At 38.6% G+C, this 27987-nt stretch overlaps 1 protein-coding gene across 12 annotated transcripts in view; it reads left to right on the forward strand.

The window, feature by feature from the left end:
* Nucleotides 1-27987, forward strand: part of WNK1 (WNK lysine deficient protein kinase 1) — a 182481-nt gene that overhangs the window by 72368 nt on the left and 82126 nt on the right. For all 12 annotated transcript variants that reach the window (XM_023182984.2, XM_023182972.1, XM_023182977.1 and 9 more), the window contains exons 3-4: nt 4189-4409; nt 7139-7296. In XM_023182984.2, coding sequence (XP_023038752.1) covers nt 4189-4409; nt 7139-7296 — 379 coding nt within the window. The remainder of the gene's footprint in view (nt 1-4188; nt 4410-7138; nt 7297-27987) is intronic.

Below are 27987 nucleotides of genomic sequence, written 5' to 3' on the forward strand. Positions count from 1 at the left end.
AAATGTGGCACATATACACCATGGAATACTATGCAGCCATAAAAAAGGATGAGTTTGCGTCCTTTGTAGGGACATGGATGCAGCTGGAAACCATCATTCTTAGCAAACTATCACAAGAAGAGAAAACCAAACACCGCATGTTCTCACTCATAGGTGGGAACTGAACAATGAGCTCACTTGGACTCGGGAAGGGGAACATCACACACTGGGGCCTATCATGGGGAGGGGGGAGGGGAGAGGGATTGCATTGGGGAGTTATACCTGATATAAATGATGAATTGATGGGTGCTGATGAGTTGATGGGTGCAGCACACCAACATGGCACATATATACATATGTAACAAACCTGCACGTTATGCACATGTACCCTAGAACTTAAAGTATAATTTAAAAAAATAAAAATAAAAAAAATAAAAAAAAAACAAAGCAAAACAAAAACAAAAACAAAAAAAAAAGAAATCCGTTAGTGAATCTTCACTGTGTTTTTCAGCACCTGAATTTCTACTTGGTTCGTTTTTAAAGTTTCTGTGTCTGTTGATATTCTCTACTTGAATGGAATATTCTTTGTACTCTAACATTTAGCAACCATTGTTCTCAGCATTTAGTCTGTCAGTTTTTGGCATAGGTACTGTAGTTATCCCCATTTAACCACGAGTTGATTGTTTTTAGTAAATATCTTAGTACTGAAGAACTGATCCAGAGCTCTGCTTATGAGAGTGGAGCTTTTCAGCAACTGGGTTTTTTCTTCAATGTGATTGGGCAAAAATCAGTCATAATGGAAGACCCTGAAGTGCTTGATATATCAGAGACATCTTTTTTTTTTTTTTTTTTTTTTTGGAGGTGAGTCTGTCGCCCAGGGTGGAGTACAGTGGCGTGATCTCGGCTCACTGCAACCTCCGCCTCCCGGGTTGAAGCGATTCTCTGACCCCAGCCTCCCGAGTAGCTGGGACTACAGGTGCATGCCACCATGCCCAGCTAGTTTTTATATTTTTAGTAGACACCGTGTTTCACCATATTGGTCAGGCTGGTCTTGAACTCCTGACCTCAGGTGACCCACCCACCTCAGCCTCCCAAAGTGCTGGGAGTGAGCCAGCGTGAGCCATTGCACCCGGCAGAGGCATCTTTTTTTTTGTCCTCTCTGCACCGATGGTGCCTGATTGTCACTTTTCTTTCTCAAGATGTGGTTGGTTATGGTAATTTTAATGAATATTCATATTTCTAGAACCACTTTTCATTCTCACCAAACTTAGCTTCTCTGAGTTTAGAAATGTTCCATTTGTAATATGGAGCAGATTGGATCCTTTCTTGTCCTTATACTTTCCTTATGAACGTTGCTATAATAATCATGTTTGTACACAATTCCCGTAGAATAGGTTCCTAAAGTGAAATGTGAATCATAATATATGTGTAATTTTCATTTGAATAGCAGTTGAGACAAAGGTATGATTTCCTGCTGGCTAGGATAATCTTGAAGGTCTTTACTAAAATGATAGATACAATTTAAGTAGATCTTAAAGGATAGACAGGCTTTCTGTAATTAGGGAGGTGCTACGGGAATAGTTAAAAGAGAGAGGCAGAAGTAATATAAAGTTCATGGTAGGATACCCTTTTGTTTAAAAATAGGATGTTTATAAGAAGGACTAATGACAAAGTTTCCAGTATTTTAATATAAAATTCTAAAAATTATATAGAAAAGGCAAAAGAACCATACAGTTAGCACACACTCAGCACCAAGATTCTATTGTTACTTTTTGCATCACTTGCATTACCATATTATTAATACGTCCACTTATTCATCATCCTTCTATCTTATTCATTCCATAATAAAATAAATGGTAGATATCATTATGCTTCACCTATAAACTATTCAGTATGCATTTCAGTAGAGTTCTAATATTTGTGTACTTTTTGTTTTTCTTTTTTTTTTTTTTTTTTGAGACAGAGTCTCGCTCTGTCGCCCAGGCTGGAGTGCGGTGGCGTGATCTCAGCTCACTGCAAGCTCCGCCTCCCGGGTTAATGCCATTCTCCTGCCTCAGCCTCCCTAGAAGCTGGGACTACAGGTGCCCGCCACCACGCCCGGCTAATTTTCTTGTATTTTCAGTAGAGAAGGGGTTTCACCGTGTTCGCCAGGATGGTCTCGATCTCCTGACCTCGTGATCCGCCTGCCTCGGCCTCCCAAAGTGCTGGGATTACAGGCGTGAGCCACCGCGCCCAGCCTGTGTACTTTTTCTTTTACCTCCAAGCAGCATCAGGATATAATAAATTATTATCGTACGGTTGACTGAGTTTTGACAAGGCATTCACTTGTGTAACCAGAACTCTGAAGATAGAGAACGTTTCCATCACACCAGAAACGCCCTTATGCCGCTTTCCAGGCAGCCTTTTCCTTACCCTCCATCCAGCATTTCTGGTTTGATATATTTTTTAAACCACAAAACCCACTTTTGCTATTAGTTTTCTTCAGTTAACCCACCCAAATGAAGTAAAATTTTATTTTAGTTCTACTATTTGATTTTTAGTTAGATCTGGATCTCTGCATGTTTTTCATTTTAAGTAGTTGCCCTGAAGATTACATTTACGTTGTTACTTTTCACTATTTAGGACTAATACTGTACAATTTCATGTAAAATATAAGACCTTTGCACAAATAAAGTTTTCATTTAACCCCTCTACCACTTGTTTTGTATGCTGTAATTTTCATATCTTACAGAAGTACATAGAAAATGGTAAGTCATTATTAAATGGGAGTAATTATAGTACCTATTCAACAAAATTGGAATACTAAATGCAGGAAACAGTGACAGGCAAATGTTAAGAGTATAGAAAATTTTAGCTCAACAAATAGAGAATATCAGTAAAGACATAGAAATTATAAAAATGAAACAATCAGGAACTGAAAAACAGTAAGTATATAATATAATATGTAAGCATATCGTATATATCACAGTATTGTAGATTTTCCTTTAACTAATCGTGTGTGTATTTTAAAGATACTGAAAGGAAAATGTGGTCTTTTATATTTAACATTTTTAGTGCTCTTTTTTTTCCCTGAATATTGCCAGATAAAGTAGGCATTGGAACTCAATCCCCAGATGTATCTTTTCTACAGTGGGTAGCATCAGAGGTCTCTGTTCAGTTCTTTTAGCATACTTGGGCTGCTTGGAATCTTTCCTACATAGACGTATTTCAGAGGTCAACTAGAGATTTGGGCAGAGTGAATACACAGAATTTAGGACTCTCCTTTGGTGCCTGCTTTCTGAGATTTCCTCGTTTCCTTTCTAGATCTGTGCTGTCCAGTAGAACTTTCTGCCATTATGGAAATGTTGTATAATGTACACCATCCAGAATGGTAGCTATTTGCTTCATGTGGCTGTTGAGCACATGAAATGTGGCTAGTGCAGTTGAGAAATGGAATTTTTAATTTTAATCTACATTTGAGTAGTCACATTTGGCTAGTGGCAACTTTATTGGACAGACTATCCTTGCAGAAAGGTCTGTTAGCACTGTTCTTGATGCTGTGGTCATTGCAAACTCAGTCCCCATTTCTGTCTGGGGTTTAGCAGACCTGCAGAATCAGAACAGGGCCTTTTCTTAGGTACAAATGTATTATGAAGAAGGAAACTCAAGCAGTACTTTCCCTTTGTCCCTGCCAACTATGACTGATTTTGATTGCTCTCCAGAGCCTTCAAGTAATAGTTATTTTGCATATTTTTGACTAGAGTTTATAAATACATCTGTGTCTGATAGAATTACTGCACTATTTAACAGAAGCAGATCTCCACCTCTTAATCATTTAAATGGTGACCTAATTTTAAGGAATTCGTATTTGGTGCTTTGTTATCATAATTCTCTTACCAATCACTAATTAAATATTTTTGGTTCTGAAATATGTAGCTGATATAGCCAGCTTCATCTCCCATTTCTTTAAGAAAAAACTAGTTACTTAATACTATCGTTTAGATGAAAAGGTATTTGGAAGACTTATTTTTCTGTGTCTCTTAATAGAATTTTTATTTTAAACTATCGTAGCCCCGCTTACTAAAAGTATTACTAACCTTTAATGTTACTGAATCTTAGTATTCTAAATTTGATATTCCCATCTCCAGTCATGTTAGAATTTAATGGAATTCTTCAAAGCAACAAACTCATATCATTGATAACTTGTTTGGTATACTTTGCTTTTTCTAGGTATCTGAAAAGGTTTAAAGTGATGAAGATCAAAGTTCTAAGAAGCTGGTGCCGTCAGATCCTTAAAGGACTTCAGTTTCTTCATACTCGAACTCCACCTATTATTCACCGCGATCTTAAATGTGACAACATCTTTATCACGGGCCCTACTGGCTCCGTCAAGATTGGAGACCTTGGTCTGGCAACCCTGAAGCGGGCTTCCTTTGCCAAGAGTGTGATAGGTATGTTTCAGGTGTACCTTGGAGCCTGACTGGCTTTCTGACATTCCTTTTATTTAGAATCCTGGCCCTGTCAGAGTTTTAAGTGATATAAACCTTGAGACATTCATAGCTTGGACTCAGGAGGTGATCCATTCTACTTACGAGATGTAGGATTCTCTATATTTGTGCTTCTTGGAATCATCTTAGAGACTGTTGATAACATTACATTACAAGGAATAAAGTGAACTTTGTTGATAAAACTTCATGTAACAGTCTTTTTTGTTGTTGTTGTTGAGATGGAGTCCCTCTGTGTCACCCAGGCTGGAGTGCAGTGGTGCGATCTCAGTTCATTGCAACCTCCACCCACCGGGTTCAAGCGATTCTTGTGCCTCAGCCTCCCGAGTAGCTGGGATTACAGGCATGCATCACCACGCCTGGCTAATTTTTGTATTTTTAGTAGAAATGGGGTTTCACCATGTTGGCCAGGCTGGTCTCGAACTCCTGGCCTCAAGTGATCCACCTGCCTCAGCCTCAAGGGCTGGGATTACAGACGTGAGCCACCTTGCCCAGCCAGCCATCTTTTCATTACACACTGTTGATACTTAATATTATGCACTATTTATGTAATACATACAGTATGTCACTTCATGAAAGAAATGGAATTTATATTTAGTTTCACTTCCTAAAAGTAAAAGATAAAAATTAAATTTTTAGACATATAAAATGTCTGTTGGGTATATATGTATATTCAAGAATATTGGCCAAGCGCAGTGGCTCATACCTGTAATCCCAGCACTTTGGGAGGCTGAGGTGGGAGGATCACTTGAGGTCAGGAGTTTCAGACCAGTCTGGCCAACATGGAAAAACCCCATCTCTATTAAAAATACAAAAAAAAAATAGGCGTGATAGCACGTGTCTAGGGTCGGGGGTAGGGGGGAGTCTGACGCCGCAGCACCGCGGGGAGGGGGGAGGAGAATCGCTTGAACCCGGGAAGTGGAGGTTGCACTGAGCTGAGATTGCACCACTACACTCCAGCCTGGGCAACAGAGCAAGACTCCGTCTCCAAAAAAAAAAAAAGAATATCTAGCCTCCTAACATTTTGTGAAAATAAATATGACAATTTATTCTGAAAAGTTGGTTTTATCAACTTTTTTCTTAGTCTGACTCTTCAGAAGTTGTGATCTATCTAAAAGAGTGTTTCTCAACCTCAGTACTACTGAGATTTGGGGTTGGACAATTCTTTGTTGTAAGGGGCTGTCTTGTACATTGTAAGACTCGAGCAGCATTCCCAGCCTCTACCCTGGTTAGATACCAGTAGCACGCTCCCTGTCTGTCTTCTAGTTGTTATGACTAAAAGCGTGTCCAGACATTACTATATATGGCTCCTAGAAGACAAAAATTGCCCCCTGTTGAGAATCACTTATCTAAAGAATAAGGCTGTCCCTTTCAGACTTTATATGTTAGAAACTCAAAGCTGGAAAAATAATTTAATGCCTATTTTGATAAGCTTTCACTCTATGAAGAGGGTATCACAATTTAAAAACTTGAAGTCTTCATAAACACTCTGTTTACTCCCTCCAAAAGGTGACAATAACAAAAGAAACCCATTAATTTTTAAGTGAACTTGGATCCTAAGTATTACTAGGAAAAGCACAGAACACCAGTTATTTGTACATCTTTCAAAAACAGTGTTCTCCTTGGAATATTATGTAACTTCGGTTAGGAACACTTTCACCTTTTCTTATAATACATTCACAAGAAGAATGGGAACAGTGTCATTTAAAGCTGAATTTCTTTTTTTGCCTTCTTCACAGGAAACATTTCTTTGATTGTCTTTGGCATCCTGAAATCTCTGACCCAATAGAGTTTTTATTTTCTTTGTTCATTAAGTCATAGTGTGCATGTCTGTTTCTTGGAATGCATTATAATTTGAGGTATGCAGACCTAATTTTCTGGAAGCATTATAAAACCTGGTCTTGTGAGATCACACACTGTGCTCATAAATCAGTCTGTATTTGGGTTCTGTATTTGTGTGTGTATTTGTCTTTTTGCCTGTAGGATGTCCCTCACTATATTTCTTGTGTCTGTAGTAGGCTTATTTGTGTACTACAGGTGCGATGGTAAGTATGCGAAGAAAAGGGCTCTGGTGAGTGGCCTTTGGAGACAATTATGTTTTATTTCATTTTTTAAAAAATGTATTGAATATCGGGTTTTTCACTGCAAGGCCTTCTTAAAAAGTGAAACTAATCAGATTGAGTGTTAATGCCAAGAGTGTAGCTGTAAATATTAACCTACAACTACCATACATTAGTGGACACACAAGTATTTTGATCTTTTTAAACCCATCATCTTATCTTAAAGATGTACCATTATATCTGTTTTGTTCTTTGCATAGTGTCTTTCCTTTTCCTTCTATTTATTTTCAATATGAATTATATTAGTTTATCTCTTAGCCAAGGCTTTATTTTGACATATTGTTTAGAGAAATTCATTTTACACAGTAAATCAATAAATAGATCCTTGACCTTATTCCAGTTTCATATAAAGGCCTTGCAGTGGAAGATCTTTTACGAGATATTTGATGGAACAGACTGACTGAGAAGATTTCCTTCCTCTTTTTCCCCCCTTTCCTTTTTTCTCCCCATTCCAATTTCTTCTCTCTCACAGGTCAACCCCTCTACTTCTCTCCCCGGTGAGTAACGTCTGAAGCTTCTGCTCGCATTGAGTCTGAATCGTTCTTTTAATTTAAGGTACCCCAGAATTCATGGCCCCTGAGATGTATGAGGAGAAATATGATGAATCCGTTGACGTTTATGCTTTTGGGATGTGCATGCTTGAGATGGCTACATCTGAATATCCTTACTCGGAGTGCCAGAATGCTGCGCAGATCTACCGTCGCGTGACCAGTGTAAGCCTTCCCCTAACTGATTGTTGAACTTGGGTTATATCTAACAAAGAATCCCAAGGTGGATGACATCAAACCATGTAAAAGAGGACAATAGTGGAAGGCATACTGAGTGAACTGTTGGAGTGGAGGTGGTGGTGTTGAGGTATGTGTAAGGCTATTGCTCATGATACAGTGAAAGATAAAGATCAAAGAACCACTAGTTTATCCTGTACCCACCTTGCATTCATTTAAATCTTTATTATGTTTAGAAACACCCTCATTGCCTACTTTTTAACCCCCTATTAATTCAGCTAAACTCCCGTTTTCTCCCACCACATAGGTCAGAGTTAAAAGTAATGTTTTTAATTCAAGATGCCTTGTCAAATTAATTTGTTCACTGACTTTTCTTTGAACGACTTGATATGATTTATTAAATCTTATATATTAGTACCTACCATATTTAAGGCATAAATAAATACCTTTTTGTAGTTTAAATTACCCATGGTAGTTCATGTCTGCTGACAGATATTTTCTACAGCTGTCTAATTGAAACCTGAAAGGTAGTTGTTATGATTCACTTCACTTCATCACTACATACTTCATTATGCTACTCTAAAATACATTTTCTTACATAACCATATTATGCCTGAAAAAATTAACAATCATTTCTGGATCATCCAACACCCTGAACCTGTTCAGATATTCTCTCCATTGTTTCAAAAAATGTCCGTTGACAGTGTTCAAAATAGGTTCCATCAAGGTCCACAAAATGTATTTTATTGTTGTAGTTCTTAATCTAGAACTATTGCTTTTACTTTCATTTTCTGCATGCCAGAGATTTATTGAAAAACTTGGGCCGGGCGCGGTGGCTCAAGCCTGTAATCCCAGCACTTTGGGAGGCCGAGACGGGCGGATCACGAGGTCAGGAGATCGAGACCATCCTGGCTAACAGGGTGAAACCCCGTCTCTACTAAAAAAAATACAAAAAACGAGCTGGGCGTGGTGGCGGCGCCTGTAGTCCCAGCTACTCGGGAGGCTGAGGCAGGAGAATGGCGTAAACCCGGGGGGCGGAGCTTGCAATGAGCTGAGATCCGGCCACTGCAATCCACAATCCAGCCCGGGCGACAGAGTGAGATTCCCTCTCAAAAAAAAAAAAAAAAAGAAAGAAAGAAAGAAAGAAAAACTTGGATTAGTTTGAGGAATGTTCCACATTCCGAATTTTCCTTGTAGTGTCATTTAACATTTAACTGGTTTATTTATTTATTTATTTTTTGTATTTTTTTTTTTTTAGTAGAGACGGGGTTTCACCGTGTTAGCCAGGATGGTCTCGATCTCCTGATCTCGTGATCCGCCCGTCTCGGCCTCCCAAAGTGCTGGGATTACAGGCTTGAGCCACCGCGCCTGGCCTAACTGGTTTATTCTTCTACATTTCTGTAAAGAGAAGTTTACCTTAAAATAGTTGAGGTAGGGTAACAATGTAAAAATAATTTTGTCTTTTTTACTCGCATTCACCCCAGAGTGTACGTTGTCGTTTTCCAGAGGCTATATGATACTGCACATATGATACTGCAGCAGAGTACACGCAGAAGCAGATGTAAGAATTCATTTGTAAGGCCGGTCGCGGTGGCTCATGCCTGTAATCTCAGCACTTCGGGAGGCCGAGGCGGGCGGATCACTTGAGGTCAGGAGTATGAGACTAGACTGGCCAACGTGGTTAAACCCCATCTCTACTAAAAATACAAAAATTAGCCAGGTGTTGGTGATGCGCCCCTGTAATCCCAGCTACTCTAGAGGCTGAGGTCTGAGAATCTCTGGAACCCGGGAGGTGGAGTTTGCAGTGAGCCAGGATTGTGCCACTGCCCTCCAGCCTGGGTGACAGAGTAAGACTCTGTCTCAAAAAAAAAAAAAAAAAAAAAAAATTCATTTGTCTTCCATTAAACCATATTTTTAAAAAGATGACAAAAATGTAAAACAATACCAATCTTATCACTAAATTTGTCTTGTTTTGGAAAATACTGAATTTTTAATTTTACATATTATATATTTGTAACATAATGAGTTTTATAATTTTAAATGAATTAATAAATATTTTGAAACTTTCTCAGGTTTACCATCTGCCATGGTAAATATTAATAGATGTAACACACATAGAAAAAATCCCTCTGTGGTCCCCAGTAATGTTAATTTTAAGAGTATAAAGGGTTCCTGAGACAAAAGTTTGAGAACCACTGTTCAAAAGTCTTGATAAAATTTAGGCTAAACATTTTTTGCAAGGATACTTAATATGTGGTGCTGTATATGTTGTATTGCACCAAGAGGCTCACAGTATCTCATTATCTCATTTTTAGTAATGTAATTTAATTGAATTTTGATATAGAAGATGTATATTATTTATATAATAAGATATATATAATTATTTATATAATGATATGTATTATTTATATAATAAGATATAAATTGCTTATTTAGATTTTGATAGCTGAACAGAATGGAAGTGTTTATTTTTTTGTTATTTATTTATTTATTTTTGTGAGACAGAGTCTCCCTCTGTCGCCCAGGCCAGAGTGCAGTGGCATGATCTCGACTCACTGCAAACTCCGCCTCCCGGGTCCATGGCGTTCTCCTGCCTCATCCTTCCGAGTAGCTGGGACTACAGGCGCCCGCAACCACTCCTGGCTAATTTTTTTGTATTTTTAATAGAGACGGGGTTTCACCGTGTTCGCCAGGATGGTCTCGATCTCCTGACCTCGTGATCCACTCGCCTCAGCCTCCCAAAGTGCTGGGAATACAGGCGTGAGCCAGAAATGTTTATTATTAAAAACTGATAGGAAACATTTTGCTTTAGGTAGACCAAATTTTACCTCTTCATAAAAGCTTGGAAGAAGTCTTTGGAGTCAAAGATTAATTATAATTATTTATTGCTGTGAATATTCCTTCAGTATCCTTGTTGTGTATTTGTATGTGATTCTGTTGTTGATGGATATGGAGCTACTTTGGACAATTAGTTTAATTTCATGTGAAGTGTAAGAACTGGTGGAGGTTTCATACCCAGTAAAAATGACAGCTGTTGTTTACAGAGAAAGCAGCATAACTCTCAAGTTACTTCTGGCTTTGTAATTGGGATGGTAGTTTGTCAGTTATTATTATTGGGTGTATGTCTCCAAGTCTTTAGCCTGAGGCCTTACTGTTAAATTTATTAACCTCTTCTCTTTTTTTTGAGATGGAGTCTCGCTCTGTCTCCCGGGCTGGAGTGCAGTGGTGCAGTCTCGGCTCACTGCAAGCTCCGCCTCCGGGGTTCACGCCATTCTCCTGCCTCAGCCTCCCAAGTAGCTGGGACCACAGGCGCCGCCACCGCGCCCGGCTAATTTTTTTTGTATTTTTAGTAGAGACGGGGTTTCACCGTGTTAGCCAGGATGGTCTCGATCTCCTGACCTCTGGATCCGCCCGTCTCAGCCTCCCAAAGTGCTGGGATTACGGGCGTATTAACCTCTTCTTAATACTCACCCAGATTCTAATGCATGTTATAACTGTAATCCCTGAAGCACTGACTCTCAATTTGGGCTGAATGGGGGCAAGAGAAATTTTTTTTATGCCTTCAGATGATTTTGATAAGTACCCTAGTCATTATTCTACATTTATGCCCTTCGAAAGCTCATCTGCTTTGCCTCTCAGAGTTCTGTATCATCATTCCCAATTCATGTCTCTTATTATTCCCCTTTTTTCCCCTGATGCATAGTAATTTACATTCTCTCTTTTTTTTTTCCCTTTGAGCATAGAGTAGACTGTTTATTGGGTAATGTCCTCCTTTATTTTGTTTAAAATTGTAGAAAACTTAAGAGGTATATTTGATTTCTTGTTTTTTACTCACTACTTCCAGTTTATTAGGTTCTTGCTTCAGAATACCTCTTAGATGCAAGCCTTCTTCATTCCCATTGCCACAACTCTGATTTCACATCTTCCTTACTTCACACCTTGCATTATATTCCAGAAGTAGTTTACACTGTGAATTTATTTTTTTATTTCACTTAAACTTGTTGAGCTTTCTTGCTCTCCTTTCTTGGTATAAGGAACTTCCGATACCAGTTTGCTTATATCAGAGCAAATACAAATTCTTCTTAATCTTTTGCTATTCTTCATCTTCATCTAAGCACTTTATTTTAGTTAAATCATTATCTCGCACATATGCCACATCCTTTCCAGTATTCCTATCCATTTGTAAATGTTATATAATACTGTACCTCTTCTATAAGCTTTTCTGCTATCCAGTCAATCCATATACTTAACAGTCTTCCTCCATGACGTTTTATCTGATTGGTTTCACTGTATAATGATCTTTGCCTTTTTTGAGCTGATTCTTCTGAATTGATATGAATTATAAAATTTTGTTTATAATTGGTTATTGTACTTATAAACTCATAAATTCAATTAATGTACTTACTGCTTATTATTTTTATTGCTTTATATTCTTTAAAATATTTTAATTTAGTACATCTGTATAATTTCATCCTTTTCCGAAGCACTATCCTAAATACAAAATAAATCTCAGTGTCAATAAATGCAACATTTTCTGAATCCCTCCTATGTCCCATGCCCAGAGCTTGATACTAAGTAAAGGTGAATAATCACATTTCCTGTCTTCAGAAAGCTACCTCTAATATAGAAGATTAATATGTGAACAAAGAATTATAATTACATTATGGTGGGTATTTTAATGGACACAAGCACTAAGGAGAGTGGAGGAACAGTGGTTAACCCTGCTATGGATTAGGGAAGATTTCACAAGAAGAGCTGTTTTATGGACTGTCAAAAAGAAAAGGTGGAAGAATGGTGAGAGGCCATTCTAAGAAGCAGGAATAGGATTTACATGAATGCTGAGGTGCCAAACATCGTAGTACAATGGAAGGAAAGGCAAACTGATCAAATAGAGTGAAGCTGTTGTCTTGTGGTTGTAAAGGAGGACAAATCAATTGCTACTTAGTTTCTCCTGCTCCCAGATCCTGTCTCATCTCAGAGCAGAGTGTTTGGGGTCAGTAATTAAGAGGCAACCTTCTGACTCCTGATACGTGTATTTTTGCTGCTATTATATTGTTGTGTTTTAATGGTGAAAGAGATCTTATTTGTTCATAGGCTTTTGGAAGGAGCAAGAGGAAGAGAGAGAGAGGTAGAAATCATGGTGGGTGGTGGTGGATAGGATAGAGTAATATCCAGGATTCAGTCGGCTTGTGACATGGTATAATGGTAAGTCTTGATAGGGAAGATTTTCTCCTGAGATAAGATAAGGGAAGCAAGATGGGTTTTGGAAGCAAAGTCTTGGGTTCACATCCCTGCCCTAGTTATTGCCATACTGTGTTGAGCAATTCACTTAATTTCTCTGTACTTCAATTATTTGGTTCTCTGTAAAAGAGATACCATTACCCTCTTACAGATTGCTTAGCACAGTGGCTGGTACTGGCACTGATAGTAGACTCTGGTTATTTTCTGTGAAATATGAGTTGTCATCCTCTTAGGGGTGTGTGTAGAATGAAAGATGGTCTTTAAGAATGATAAAGGCTTAAAATAACATCTATGAAACTTTGAACTGATTAGAATATAATAATTGTGGAGCAGCACCAGGCATCCAGAATCTTCCTTTTTAGTGTTGATAAACACTATTAAATAGTAAACAATGAATATATTGTTTGTACTCGTGTCTATGTGTATGCAAGTAGAAAAGGGCAAATTTTTACCTATTACACACTTCTTTCTTGTGAATAACCAATAATAGGCTGGGCCTGTAGACTCGCCTATAATCCCAGCACTTTGGGAAGCTGAGGTAGGCGAATCACTTGAGCTCAGGAGTTTGAGACTAGCCTGGGTAACATAATGAAACCTTATCTCTACAAAAAATATAAAAATAAGTTGGCCGTGGTGGTGCATGCCTGTAGTCCGACCCACTGGGAGGCTGAGGTGGAAGGATCGCCTGAGCTGGGGAGGTGGAGGTTGCAGTGAGCCTAGATTGTGCCATTGCACGCCAGCCTGGACAATAGAGTGAAAGCCTGTCTTAAAAAAAACAACAAAAGCGGCCGGGCGCGGTGGCTCAAGCCTGTAATCCCAGCACTTTGGGAGGCCGAGACGGGCGGATCACGAGGTCAGGAGATTGAGACCATCCTGGCTAACCCAGTGAAACCCCGTCTCTACTAACAATACAAAAAAAAAAAACTAGCCGGGCGAGGTGGCGGGCGCCTGTAGTCCCAGCTACTCCGGAGGCTGAGGCAGGAGAATGGCGTGAACTCGGGAGGCAGAGCTTGCAGTGAGCTGAGATCCCGCCACTGCACTCCAGCCCCGGCGACAGAGCAAGACTCTGTCTCAAAAACAACAACAACAACAAAACCCACAATAGCTTAGATTGCTAAATTGGTCCTCAGTTTTCTATATTCTGAATTCTGTGTGTCAGGGTTTGAAGAATAGAATATAAATTATTGACATAAATGAATTAGGTTTCATAGGAGAAAAGTTAATTTTACTTGGTGTCTTTTCTACTTAATAAATTTCATCTGTGTATTTGTGAATATTTATTAATTATAAATTGTGACCAAGCACTATACTAGGTATTGGGGATATACCAAGTCAAAAAGTTGTGTAAAAAAAAAAAAAATGTTGATAGAAGTCGGTAAGTTGACTAGGCGTGATAGCTCACGCCTGTAATCTCAGCACTTTGGGAGGCCAAGACTGGGGGATCACTTGAGGTCAGGAGTTTGAGACCAGCCTGGCCAACATGGTGAAACCCCAGTCTCTACTAAAAATACAAAAATTAGCTGGGCATGATGGCATGCACCTGTAATTGCAGCTCCCTGGGAGGCTGAGGGAGGAGAATCACCTGAACCCAGGAGACAGAAATTGCAGTGAGCTGAGATAGTGCCATTGTACTCCAGCCTGGGTGGCAGAGCAAGACTTGGTCTCAAAAAAAAAAAAAAAAAATTTTTTTTTTGATAACTCTATTAGAGTGATAAGGTTTGTGTCTAGAATAGATGGGAGATAAAGGGTGAGAAGCTGAACTAGGTTTATTGTTACAGCACAGCGAACTCAATCATTTCTTTTTGCCCAAAATATATGACTAGGTACTAATGCAATCAGATTTTTTTTATTAAAACATGTAATGAAGTAATTATGGAGGAAATGTAAGCCAGTAGATTCAAAACTGAGGGGAAAAATAACAAAAGTTGTAGTGGATCAAAGTTGATTTGTAGATCAACATGCTATATGAGTGATATTGCTAAACAGTAACAGGTGTTTCTGTTCTGTGACTCCTGAGCCTTAATTTCCTCATGATTGTGATAGTCATAACTGCCAGGCCTGCTAAGGTTGTGAAGAACAAATCTGTTGAAATTACATAAGAAAGTACATTTGAAAAAGTTTAGAAATATATTTGTTGTGTTTGACATGTAACTAGATTGACTCTGAAATGTCTTCTATCTCAATAGATTCTTGGTGTTTCAGAAGGGTTTGACTTAGGGTTTCTGCCACAAAAGATTGGGAGGATAGTAGCAGTAGCTAGCTTTTTTAAGTGTAATGAGGCTTGTATTTGCACAGAAGTTACAAAATCTGTGATTGTGATATATTCAAGGAATTTTATTTTTAAAAGCGCCTCCAACTTTTCAATAAAAAAGTAAATAGATGACAGATTATTCTGTGTAGAGATGAATATCTAGATATTAAAACTTAAAAGTACGATTCTGATTACATAATCAAGTCATAGGCTTTCAGTAGTCCTTAAAGTCTGCTTTCTATCCTTCAGTGAATTTTCGAACTTTGTTAATAGAATATTTTGTGCTTATCAAATTAAACATTAGAAGACCTTTGGGGACTTGATTGATTCTCTGCATGGCATAATGTGCTAAGTCAGAGTATTAATCAGGAATAATTTTCTTTTTTGTATGTGCATGCTAAAAATGTACATTTAGATTTTTTTCTAGCAGCGTTACTGAATATATTATATCATTAACCCATTTAAAGTGTATAATTCACTGGTTTTAGCATCTTCACAGTGTTAAAAGAAAAACTTAAGCCAAATTAAATTTAAAGGCGTTTAATTGAGCAATGAACGATTCGTGAATTGAGCAGCCCCCAGAATCACAGCAGATTCAGAGAGACTCCAGGGATGCCTCATGGTCAGAACAGATTTATAGACAAGAAAAAGGGATGTGACATACAGAAATCAGAAGTGAGGTACAGAAACAACTGTGTCTGTACAGCTTGCTGGTTACAGCTTGCTGTTTGCCTTATTTGAACACAGTTTGAACACTCAGCAATGTATGAGTGGTTGAAATATGGCCACTAGGGCTGGGCGCGGTGGCTCACGCCTGTGATCCCAGCACTGTGGGAGGCTGAGGCAGGCATATCACCTGAGTCCAGGGGTTTGAGACCGGCCCGGCCAACACGGTGAAACCTCGTCTCTACTAAAACTATAAAAATTAGCCATGCGTGGTGGTGGGCGCCTGTAATCCCAGCTACTTGGGAGGCTGAGGCAGGAGAATCACTTGAACCCTGGAGGCAGAAGTTGCAGTGAGCCAAGATCACGCCATTGTACTCCTGCCTGGGTGACAGAGTGAGACCCTGTCTCAAAAAAGAAAGAAAGAAAGAGAGAAAGAGAGGGAAGGAAGGAGGGAAGGAGGAAGGAAAGGAGGGAGGGAGGGAAGGAAGGAAGGAAATTTGGCCATTGGGATTGGCCAAGCCTCAGCAGTTGTTATAGGCACATACTCCTAAGTTAGGTTTTCAGTCTTGTCTACCTATTAAGTTAGGTTGCAATTAGTCCACAGAGACTCAAATTAGAAGTATAAAGTCCTTCTTGGGCCATATTTAGTTTGCTTTAACAATAGGTATGTGCAACCATCACCACAGTCAACTTTAGAATAATTTTACCACATGATAAAGAAATTCTGCACCCTGTAGCAATCACTTTTCTATACAAACATTCCCCCAACTCCTGTGCAACCCCTAATCTGTTTCTGTCACTATAGGTTTTTCTGTTCTGGACATTTCATCTAAATAGTCATTTAATATGTGGTCTTTTGTGAACTAGCCTCTTTCACTTAGTATAGTGTTCTCAAGGTTCTTCCATGTTGTAGCAAATGTTCATGCTTCATTCCTTTTTAAGTCTGAGTAGTAATATTCCATTGTGTGTGTGTGTGTGTGTGTGTGTGTGTGTGTATAAACACAATAGTTTAGCCATTTGTCCATTGGTAGACGTTTGGACTGCTCCTACCATTGGATGTTGTGAATAGAACTGCTGTGAAGAATATTCATGTGCAAGTTTTTGTTTGAATATCTGTTTTTACTTCCTTTAGGTATATACCTGGAAGTGAAATTGCCATGCGTGTATTCTAGTCCTATGTTTAACCATTTGAGGATCTGCCAGCCTATTTCCCAATAGCTGTACCATATTACATTCCCACCATCAGTGTGAGAAGATTCTGATCTCTCCATATTCTTGCCAAATCTTGTTGTTATTATTATTATTTATTTTTGGAGACAGAATCTCGCTCTGTTACCCAGGCTGGAGTGCAGTGGCATGATCTCAGCTCACTGCAATTTCCGCCTTCTGGGCTCAAGCGATTCTCCCGCCTCAGCCTCCTGAGTATCTGGGAGCACAGACACACACCACCACGTTGGCTGATTTTTTTGTATTTTTTGTAGAGACGAGGTTTTGCCATGTTGCCCAGGCTGGTCTAGAACTCCTTAGATCAAGCAATCTGCCTGCTTTGGCCTCCCAAAGTGCTAGGATTACAGGTGTGAGCCACTGTGCCAGCCTGTGTCTTCTGTTCTTAAAAAGACAACAGTCATTGGGTTAAGGACCCACACTGCTCCTGGATGACTTCACCTTAACTACTTGTGCAATGATCTTGTTTCGAAAAAAATTCACATTGTAAGGTACTAGAGATTAGAACCACAACATATATTTTTGAGGGACGCAGTTCAACCCCATAACAATTCGTGGGTTCATTCAGCAAATATTCAACTCTCTTCTATGTTGCAGACTGTTTTCTAAATCCTAGATACTGAATATTATTGTTATGTCAAATACAGTCCCTGTCTCTAAAGAACTTACCAAGGGAAGGAGAACAAACAAATAAAGCAAACAGTTACAATACAATAGAAAACACTTATTTTAGGGCTAGGTACTTAATGAAAGCATGTAAGAGTGGTACCTAATCAAGTTTGGACACGTTAGGTATATGGTGTTAAAGAATTAGGGAAAGACTAAGATAGTGTTGTATTTGAAGATCCACAGTTTTCTATATCAACCAAGTTTGGAAGTAGGAAAAAGAGGAAGCAAGGGATAAGGGACAAAAGGAAAACTTAGCCTGTAATGTAGATCACTGAGGGGACTGTTTTAAAAGTGGGTAGGTATCATGTATGATACATAAAACACATACAGACTTAAATTTCAGAAAGATTGTTTCTGAGTGCAGAATGGAGAATGGGTTTCTGAGGAAAGACTAAATGTTGAAAACCCAGTTAAAAGGGTATTGAAGTAATCTAAGGAAAATGACTAATAGTCTGAAATAAGGAGTTGTAAGAGAGGAGGCCAAAGTGGGTGGATTAGAGAGATTTTGTTTGTGAATTAGATTTGAGCTAACCTCATTTTTTTTTCTACTTAACATTTATGAAAATAAATGTTCATGTACGTATATATACTTAAGATCAAACAGAATATCAAACCTGATTGTGAGGTTAAATATATAACTTTAGATTTGGGGAGTATAAAATTTATAATTTGTATATGAAATGGTTTACATATTTTATTTACTAACTTAATCATTCCTTTTATTTATTTATGTTTTTTTTTTGAGACAGAGTCTTACTCTGTCCTTCAGGCAGGAGTGCATGGCTCAGTCTCATCTCACTGCAACCTCTGCCTCCCAGGTTCAAGTGATTTTCCTGCCTCGAGCCTCCTGAGTAACTGGGATTACAGGTGCCTGCCACCATGTCTGGCTTTTTTTTTTTTTTTTTTTTTTTTTTGAGACGGAGTCTCGCTCTGTCGCCCAGGCTGGAGTGCAGTGGCCAGATCTCAGCTCACTGCAAGCTCCGCCTCCCGGGTTCACGCCATTCTCCTGCCTCAGCCTCCTGGGTAGCTGGGACTACAGGCGCCCGCCACCTCGCCCGGCTAGTTTTTTGTATTTTTTAGTAGAGACGGGGTTTCACTGTGTTAGCCAGGATGGTCTCGATCTCCTGACCTTGTGATCCACCCGTCTCGGCCTCCCAAAGTGCTGGGATTACAGGCTTGAGCCACCGCGCCCGGCCTTTTTTTTTTTTTTAAGTAGAGATGGAGTTTCACCATGTTGGCCATGCTGGTCTCGAACTCCTGACCTCAAGTGATCTGCCCACCTCGGCCCACCAAAGTGCTGGGATTACAGGCATGAGCCACAACGCCTGGCCCATTCTGTCATATTCTAAATGGAATAGCAAACTATGCTTCCTGGCCAAATCCAGCCTGGTGCCCATTTTTTACAGCCCATGACATACATATGGTTTTTGGTTTTGTTTTTAATTTTTTGAGAGAAAGTCTCGCTCTGTCACGCAGGCTTGAGTGCAGTGGTACAATCATAGCTCTCTGTAGCCTTGAACTTCTGGGCTCAAGTGATCCTTTTGCCTCAGCCTTCTGAATCTCTAGGACTACAGACATGTGCCAACATGTCCAGCTATTTTTTTTTTTTTTGTAGAGGTGGGGTCTCACTATTTTGCCCAGACTGGTCTCAAACTCCTGGCCTCAAGTGATCCTCCTACTTTAGCCTCCCAAAATGCTGGGATTACAGTTGTGAGTACCACGCCTGGCTTGTTTTTATATTTTTTAATGTTTGGAGAAAATGTCAAAAGAAGACTATTTTATATGATACGAAAACTACATGAAATTCAAATTTCAGGCCGGGCGCGGTGGCTCAAGCCTGTAATCCCAGCACTTTGGGAGGCCGAGACGGGCGGATCATGAGGTCAGGAGATCGAGACCATCCTGGCTAACACGGTGAAACCCCGTCTCTACTAAAAAATACAAAAAACTAGCCGGGCGAGGTGGCGGGCGCCTGTAGTCCCAGCTACTCAGGAGGCTGAGGCAGGAGAATGGCGGGAACCCGGGAAGCGGAGCTTGCAGTGAGCTGGGATCCGGCCACTGCACTCCAGCCTGGGCGACAGAGCAAGACTCTGTCTCAAAAAAAAAAAAAAAAAAAAAAGAAATTCAAATTTCAGTGTCCATAAATAAATTTTTCTGGCATACAGCCACACTCATTTGCTTCCATATTATTTATGGCTGCTTTCACACTATAATGGCTGAGTTGAGTAATTGCAACAGACTGTATGATACATAAAGCCTACGGTATTTACTATTAGGCTCTTAACAGGAAAAGTTACTCAGTCCTGTGCTAAACATGTCACCAGAACTTTGTAAAACATGTTCCCCAGTAGAGTTCTGTACGAAATTACTGATCTGCGAAAGTAGTGGTGATGTTCTTCTATAAGAATGCGTTAGCCTCGGTACTTGTAAGAGACATGAGAATCTTGGTGCAAGCAAGTAGCTACTTAACAGGTCAGAAAATGTATAGGCAGTCTTTTCTCTCTGTTAAGAGTAGAACTAACACTTTAACATTTTTATTTGCCACATGCAAACTCAAAAGCTCAGTTGAGAAGAAAATCTTCTTAAATGAAAGATGTCTTTGGTAGTAAGTTTAACAACCTAGAAAGACTGGGGTCACTGTTTCTGTATTCTCAGTGTAGTGTTTAACCTGTTTTCAGTTGTTCAACAGCTTTTATTTTTTATTAAACTGAGACAAAATTCATATATCATAAAATTAACCATTTTAACCATTTTTAAGTATACAGTTCACTGGTTTTTAGTATATTCACAACGTTAATGCAGTTATCACTACTAATTCCAGAACCTTCCCATCATCCCCAAAATGAAGCCCCATACCCGTTAGTAGTCATTTCCCATTCCCCTCTCCAGCCCATCCTCTAGCAACCACTAATCTACTTTCTGTTTCTGGATTTGATTTTCCTATTCTAAGTATTTCATGTAAATGGAATTATACAATAAATGGCATTTTGTGTCTGACTTCTTTCACTTAGCAAAGTGTTTGCAAGGTACATCCATTTGGTAGCATGTGTCAGTACTTTTTAATGGTTAAGTACTATTCCATTGTATATATACTACATTTTGTTCTATTCAGCAGGTTTTATTTCCCTTTAGTTCTTTAGTTTCTTCCTCTTTTTCTCATTGTTAAACTGCTTAACTCTATAGCTGCCTCTTAATCTGGAGAGAGATTGAGAACAGTGTTTTAGTCCATTTGGGCTGCTATATCAATAATGCCATAAACTAGGTGGCATGTAAAACAACAACCATTTATTTCTCACAGTTCTGAAGGCTGGAAAGCCCAAGATCAGGTGCCATCGGATTTGGTATCTAGTGAGGTTCTGTTCCTCATACACCAGACTTTCTTGTGTTATTTTCACATGGTGGAAGAGTCAAACAAGCCCCCTCAGGACTCTAATGCAGTAATCCCTTTCACGGTTCTGCCATCATGACCTGATCTGCTCTCATGACTTGATCTCCTCCCAGAGACCTTCACCTCTTAATACTATCTCACTGGACATTAGATTTCAACATAAAAATTTTAGGGAGACACAGACATTCAGTATAGCATACATGAAGGAGAAAATTATAGTGTCTTAAAAGGTATTGTCCTAGAGCTTGGTTTATTACATCGTTGTTTATATTCATTGTGCACAGCACACTGTAGGCACTCATTAATATTTTGAAGAATAAATGATTCAAAGGAATATCAAATATAGTCAAAATTAGACGTTATATAAATTTAGGAGAGTTGTATTTACTCAATGAAAGAGAAGTGAAATTTAAGGTGACCTTCAAAATTATCCTACTAAAATGAAGTTGAATAGCAGCAAGTAGAAACTGATGTACCTATAAAAGCAATATATTTTATCTTAGTGGCAGAAAACACACTTTTGCACGAACCTAATAGAATAGGAAAAACTATTTTGTGCAAATAAAGCAGAAAACAATAATAGGTAGAAAGGCTATCCCAGGACTAGAAAGGCTCTTCTGTAGGTTCTCAAATCTCAGTTGTAATTTCTAAACAACTAGCTTAACTCTTTCCATTGTGGGGCTAGGTCTGTATTTTTTTTTTTTGGTAGGTATTTCCCCATAATTTTTACCCTATAATTACTCTCACCTTGTTCTTTCTTCCCTGAGACTTCATAGGGCAGACCAAATCGTAATTTCACTTGGTAGTCCCTCAAATGTTTCAAGACAGTTTTTCTAATGTTAGGAGTCTTTTTTTGTCAAGACCCATCATTGTCAATTTGTAAAACTAAAACTTGTTCCTTTGAATTTCTTGAGGGAAGGGGCTTATATTTGTTCTTGGAAGAGGGAGATACTCAACAATTGTTTTCTTGATCTTCAGGAGGTTACATAAGAAAGAAGAGAAACTGTAATTGAACATAATGAACTTGGCAACATTGTATAATATTGCAGAGGCCTTGGTGGTAAAGGTTTGAGGTTCTGTCACCTGAGAATTTTTGAGAAGGAATCAAGACAGCTAAGAGAGACTCAAGTGACTTTTTTTTTTTTTTTTTTTTTTGGAGACGGAGTCTATCTCTCGCCCAGGTGGGAGTGCAGTGGCATGATCTCAGCTCACTGCAACCTGTGCCTCCTGGATTCAAGCAATTCTCCTGCCTCAGCCTCCCGAGTAGCTGGGATTACAGGCGCCCACCACCATGCCCGGCTAATTTTTGTATTTTTAGTTAAAACAAGGGTTTTACCATGTTAGCCAGCCTGTTCTGGAACTCCTGAGCTCAAGTGATCCACCCGCCTCGGCCTCCCAAAGTGCTGGGATTACAGGTGTGAGCCACCATGCCCGGCCCAGGCTTGAGTGATTAGTTCAGCATGGTATTAAAAGTTATCGAGGACCCCAAAGAGCTTTTATTTACTTGTGTTCTATCTATTTTACCATATTATAAATTAAAATAGAATTTTAAAAAGCACTTAAAAATGATAAATAACATAAGCCCTGTATATGTTGGCATCAAAAACATTTGTATGACAAATAACTATTTTCCAAAACAAATTTTAAAAACTTATTGAGAAGAGGAGCATTTCCACATTTTTGCAAATCTAATGTCTAGTCTAAAAGAAGATTGCTAAATTCTCATATCTGCTTTTCTATTCAGTCTGTTACAATATGTTGTTTGGGTTGAAGTATATGAAGAAAATCTGGCCTCATGCAGATATGTAGTTGTGAAAGGAAATACTTTATAGGCCACAAGAAAGGATATTGAGGACCTGAAGGGTCTTTATACCACACCTTTGAGAACCACAGTTTTAGCAAACCATGCAAAGTGCAGTCCTCAGACCAACAGAATCAGCATCTCAGGGTGCTTGTATTTAATGTAAAATTTTGGCCTCTTTCCAAGCCTGTTAAATTAAAATCTGCATTTTACATAGTACAAGGGCAATTCATATGTACATTAAAGTTTGAGAAGTATGAGCTGGGTCATTAATCCCTTAAGGTCTTTTTTAGTTCCATGTACCTTTATTTGGTTAATTAAATAAAAAGTAGGCGATATAATATAATAGCAAAATGTTATTTAAATAAACTATTGTTCAGTCATTCATGTAAACTTTTAAGTCACATTATAAGTAACCAATTTGACTTAAAAATTGTATTATTATAGCATTTCTATGCAATTTTGCATTTTTTCTGCCTTTTTGGTTGTTGCTTTTTTAAATTTTTCTTTATTTTCTTTATTTTTTTTTTGAGACGGGGTCTCACTCTGTCACCCAGGCTGGAGTGCAGTGGCGTGATCTTGGCTCCCTGCAACCTATGCCTCCTGGGTTCAACTGATTCTCCTGCTTCAGCCTCCCAAGTAACTGGGAGGGACAACAGGCATGTGCCACCACAGCCGCCTAACATGTATTTTCTGGTAGAGACGGGGGTTTCACCATGTTGGCCAGGCTGGTCTCGAATTCCTGAACTCAAGCAATCCGCCAGCCCTGGCCTCCCAAAGTTCTGGGATTACAGGCATGAATGACCACGCCAGGCCTGGTTGTTGCTTTTTAAAAAGGAAAACCAGTAAATCAAGCTGTAGAAAATGTGAAATAAAAACAATTGAAACTGTGCTAGAATCCTTAGTTTCTAAGGATGCTGCAGGTGGCATACATTTGTGCTTTATTTTTCCCCTAAGCTGTGAAAATTTAGTTGTGTATACTCTATAGTCCTTAATTCTGCACCGTCCATTACCATACTTCTTGCCTAGGAAATACTGTCTAGATTTTACCAATCTCCATTCCCATCTTCTGGCTTCTAGTAAAGAATAAAAAGGGCTGTGATCTTTGTTACTTTTCTAAAAGTTTTCTTATGTTTTGGGTGCTGAGATAAATGTGGAGGGTTTAAATAAGTTCTTAGATAATATAATTTATATAATTATATAAACAATCATGATGATTCTGTGTTGAAATAGGCCTTGAAATATTGTACCTTCTCTTAAGTCAGCTTGGGATTTAAAATTTGAATTAGTAAATTTAACTAATTTTAAAATTATGTTAGTGTCAGTCTGCTTAATAACTCTTGCATACTTATTAAAGAAACGTGTGTGGTTATCCATTGGAAGAGGTCCTAGGGCTTCCTGATACAAACACAGCCACAGACCCCAGCCACTCTAGATTTCTGGTTTTCATCCCAGGTCTATTGTGTATACCCTGGCTATTAGTAGCCAGTAAACCATTCTCTCCCTTCTGTAGATTTAGTACTAACTTAGAAAAAGGATACAAAGAAGAATTTGTATTGAACAGCTCAGGATTGCCTTTTTAGGTGGAAGAAACAGGCTCTGGAGTTGGATCTGCTTCCTTTCAAATCCCGGTAATGTCATTGCCCAGCTGTGAGACCTTGAGCAAATTATTTACTTCTCTGAGCCTAAGGTATTTGTGAAGATTAAATGAGAAAGGCAAAGTGCCTGGCATGCTGTTATCAATCAGTGCCCAATAGGTATCACCATTATCATCAACATCATTATTATTAATACATATTTAGTAGTGACATAAGGTGTCTCTTTTTATGTTATTTTAACCAGTGACATTCAGCAAATTGCATTAATTTAAATGTGTTTCATAAGTATCACATAAAATCAAGCTTTAAACGGGAGAATGAGCTAACATTTATTTGTAATCTTGTCAATCACCTCACCTTGTAAAGTACTTTACATATACTGTTTTAATCTTTTATATCATGGTAAGTAGATAATGTCTTCATTTCACAGGTAAGAAAATAGACTCAGAGTTTAAGCATTTTGCCTAAGGACATGCAGGAGAAATAATAGTAGTCAGAAATCAAGGTTCTCTTAACATGATACTGATACAAACATTAACATTATTTTCCTTTACCTCTTTTTTGTTTTGTTTTTAATCTGTTTTCTAGACCACAAGGAAAACTGAGGGTAAAAAGTTTAGGAGATGTGAGTAGCAAAAGTCTGGTACTGCAGTTTTGAGCTCTAAGCAAAGATACATTCTCCCTGTTTAACAGAGAAAAACTTCTTAACTGTATGCTATACTTGTAATCTTGACCCAGTTATCATGAAAATCTATGCCACTGATAATGAGAAGGTCCAAGTAAAAGTAGGAATATATTTAGCACAACTTTGGTGTGCTTTTAAAATAATAAAAACTGCAGCAAGCAATGATATCAGCTTTTTATATGAAGGATAGTGCATTTGAACTGGAGCAGTACACAAGCTTTCATGTATTCAGAGAGTAACGAGCCTTGGGGAATCATGAGTAAGTTAATTTCTTTGATAGAGCTAGCTTGATTTGGTAGGGAGTTCGAAGAGGCTTGTTTTCCAATGGGATCATAAGGTATGTTCAAATTCCTGTAAACTAATGGTTCATACCTGTAAGAATCTGGCTGAATCCAGCCCTATAACAACCAAGTTAGAAATAATGGGGATTTTTAATTACTTTGTTTGTGTAATTTGACTTTGTCACTGGTTCCATTAGCTTTTGGATTGCAAGGTTTGAACATTTTGTCTGGGAAAAACAAAATTAAAGCCATTAGGGTAAAATTCCTTTTAGTTTTTATATAACAGATTGCAATTCACCCTACTTTTTTACTCAAACAAGTGAGACTGATTCCTGATTAGATGGTGTTTGAAAAGTTGAAGGAAACTTTGTATTTATTTCTTTAGCAGCTAGAATTTGTTGTGCTATCAGTGAAAATCTATTGGAATTAGCTGAACTGGTTCCTTAATAAGTTTTGTTTCTATGTCCATCCAGCAAATTTAGGTTATAAATGTAAAAGAAAAGTTCAAGTATTGAGGGGCTATATCTTAGGAACATTTTGTATGATTTTCAGAAGCATTTCATTATTCTACTGTGATTTGATTAAGATTAAAGGTGGTAGCAATTCCCTGTGTTTAGGTACTAAATAATAATTATTAATTAAATCATTATTTCAGAATTCCTCAAAAAAGCTGACCTTACTTACCTACCCGGAATATTGATCTGTAATTCACAAGGCAGTAGACTACAGAATAAAAACTGAAAGGATATAGAAAGATTATTTTCCATATTTACATACAGCAGTATTGATATAGTGTAGATAACCTAAATGCTAAAAGATTCATATAAATACTTCGTAATTGCTACTTTCTCTAATGGATTATATGTATATATGATTTGAGGTATACCTTGAAAGAAGCATAAGACTCAGTTGACTGAAAAAAGGGGGCAGAATAGGAAAAGTATTCTTGTTGGTAGAAGTGTTCACTAAAGTATTCAGTGAACAAGTAACCAGTTTGAACTTACTTTAGGGAGGTTGGGTAAAGATGTGGGTGGAAGTTTGATTATGATTTTCATACCACCTTTAAAAGCACAATAACATGGACTAGAAATAACATTAAATTGGACACTGGAAAATCTGGATTCTAGTTTTTGTGTTACCATTGATTAGGCCCATACTTCACTGGAATATAGATTATATTTGTCTTATAGGTGCTGAAGGTGGTGCAGTATATCTCTAGCAGATTGCCTGATAGCTGTTAGACTAGATGAGACACTCCATAGTCAACCAGTTGAATTAAGGGATTAATTCTTTGTTGTTGTTGTTGTTGTTGTTGTTGTTGTTGTTTTGGAGATGGAATCTTGCTCTGTTACCAGGCTGGAGTGCAGTGGTGTGATCTTGGCTCACTGCAGCCTCCGCCTCCCAGGTTCAAATGATACTCCTGACTCAGCCTCTTGAGTAGTGGGAATACAGGCTTGTGCCAACATGCCCAGCTAATTTTTGTATTTTTAGTGGAGATGGGGTTTCACCATGTTGGCTAGGATGGTCTTGACCTCCTCGTGATTCGCCAGCTTCGGCCCCCTAAAGTGTTGGTATTACAGGAGTGAGCCACCGCGCCTGGCTGGCTAATGGATTAATTCTAACTTTGACGTAGAATTAATCTCTGGACCACATTTCTGTCATCTGAACAAGGAAGGACTGTTAATCTGGTTCCTTCTAGATTTGTGATCCTGTGACCATTTAGTAGCTGTGGAGAACTATTAACCATTTTTGAGCAGTGTGATTATATTAAATGATATCAGATGATTGGAAATGGTTAAATGTCAGATGCTTAAATGGATATCAGATGGTTGGAGCTAGCCACAATGTAAAACACAAATTGGAGATGAAGAGAATGGAAATATGAGGCCCATCTTAAATTGGTCTAGGCTTAAAGAGATGAGGTATTAGAAATTAGAACTTTGATGGTTACTTTTGTAATACAAAAACAATGACTTGAGAGGCAGCAAAGAAGCCAGTAAAAACTTTTTTTTTTTTTTTTGCTTGGTCAGAGATCTTTGGCTATTGGAGAAGAGTAAGAGTACTAGTCACAAAACCATTTCCCAGTTGTTTTTAACTTTATCTTTGTGTTAAGAGCCCAGAGAGAATAATAGTAGTACTTAAATATTGTGGGGGAGGAAGCCTCCAACGATGACTAAGGTTTCTTCTCTGGACTATGGAAATAATGACACGATTGAAAAAAATGGGGGAAATCCAGAGAAAGGCACTGAGTTTGAGAGAAAGAGGAATTACTTTAGATAATGTAAACTGTTATCTATTTGTGAATGGTATTTTTGTTGTATATATTGAAAACTCTTATTTTGATTTATAGAAAAGGTTGCTCTTTATAGAATCTAGATATTTGGCCGGGCGCGGTGGCTCAAGCCTGTAATCCCAGCACTTTGGGAGGCCGAGATGGGCGGATCACGAGGTCAGGAGATCGAGACCATCCTGGCTAACACGGTGAAACCCTGTCTCTACTAAAAATACAAAAACTAGCCAGGCGAGGTGGCGGGCGCCTGTAGTCCCAGCTACTCGGGAGGCTGAGGCAGGAGAATGGCGGGAACCCGGGAGGCGGAGCTTGCAGTGAGCTGAGATCGCACCACTGCATTCCAGCCTGGGTGACAGAGCGAGACTCCGTCTCAAAAAAAAAAAAAAGAATCTATATATTTGTGCCTACATCATACCTTTGTCTCCTCAAGCCCCCAAAAGTCCCCTCAGCTTGGTTTATCTGTTGCCTAATAGAGTTTTAAAACTACCCACATCTTTATATCTGATGGACCTTTGAAGCAGGACACATGGCACTTGTTTTCTAGCTCTTTCATTTAGCCAAGCATGGTCCTACACAGGCTTGTTC

This window comes from Piliocolobus tephrosceles, chromosome 10 (genome assembly GCF_002776525.5).
Source record: "Piliocolobus tephrosceles isolate RC106 chromosome 10, ASM277652v3, whole genome shotgun sequence".
In the NCBI taxonomy this organism is placed as follows: domain Eukaryota; kingdom Metazoa; phylum Chordata; class Mammalia; order Primates; family Cercopithecidae; genus Piliocolobus; species Piliocolobus tephrosceles.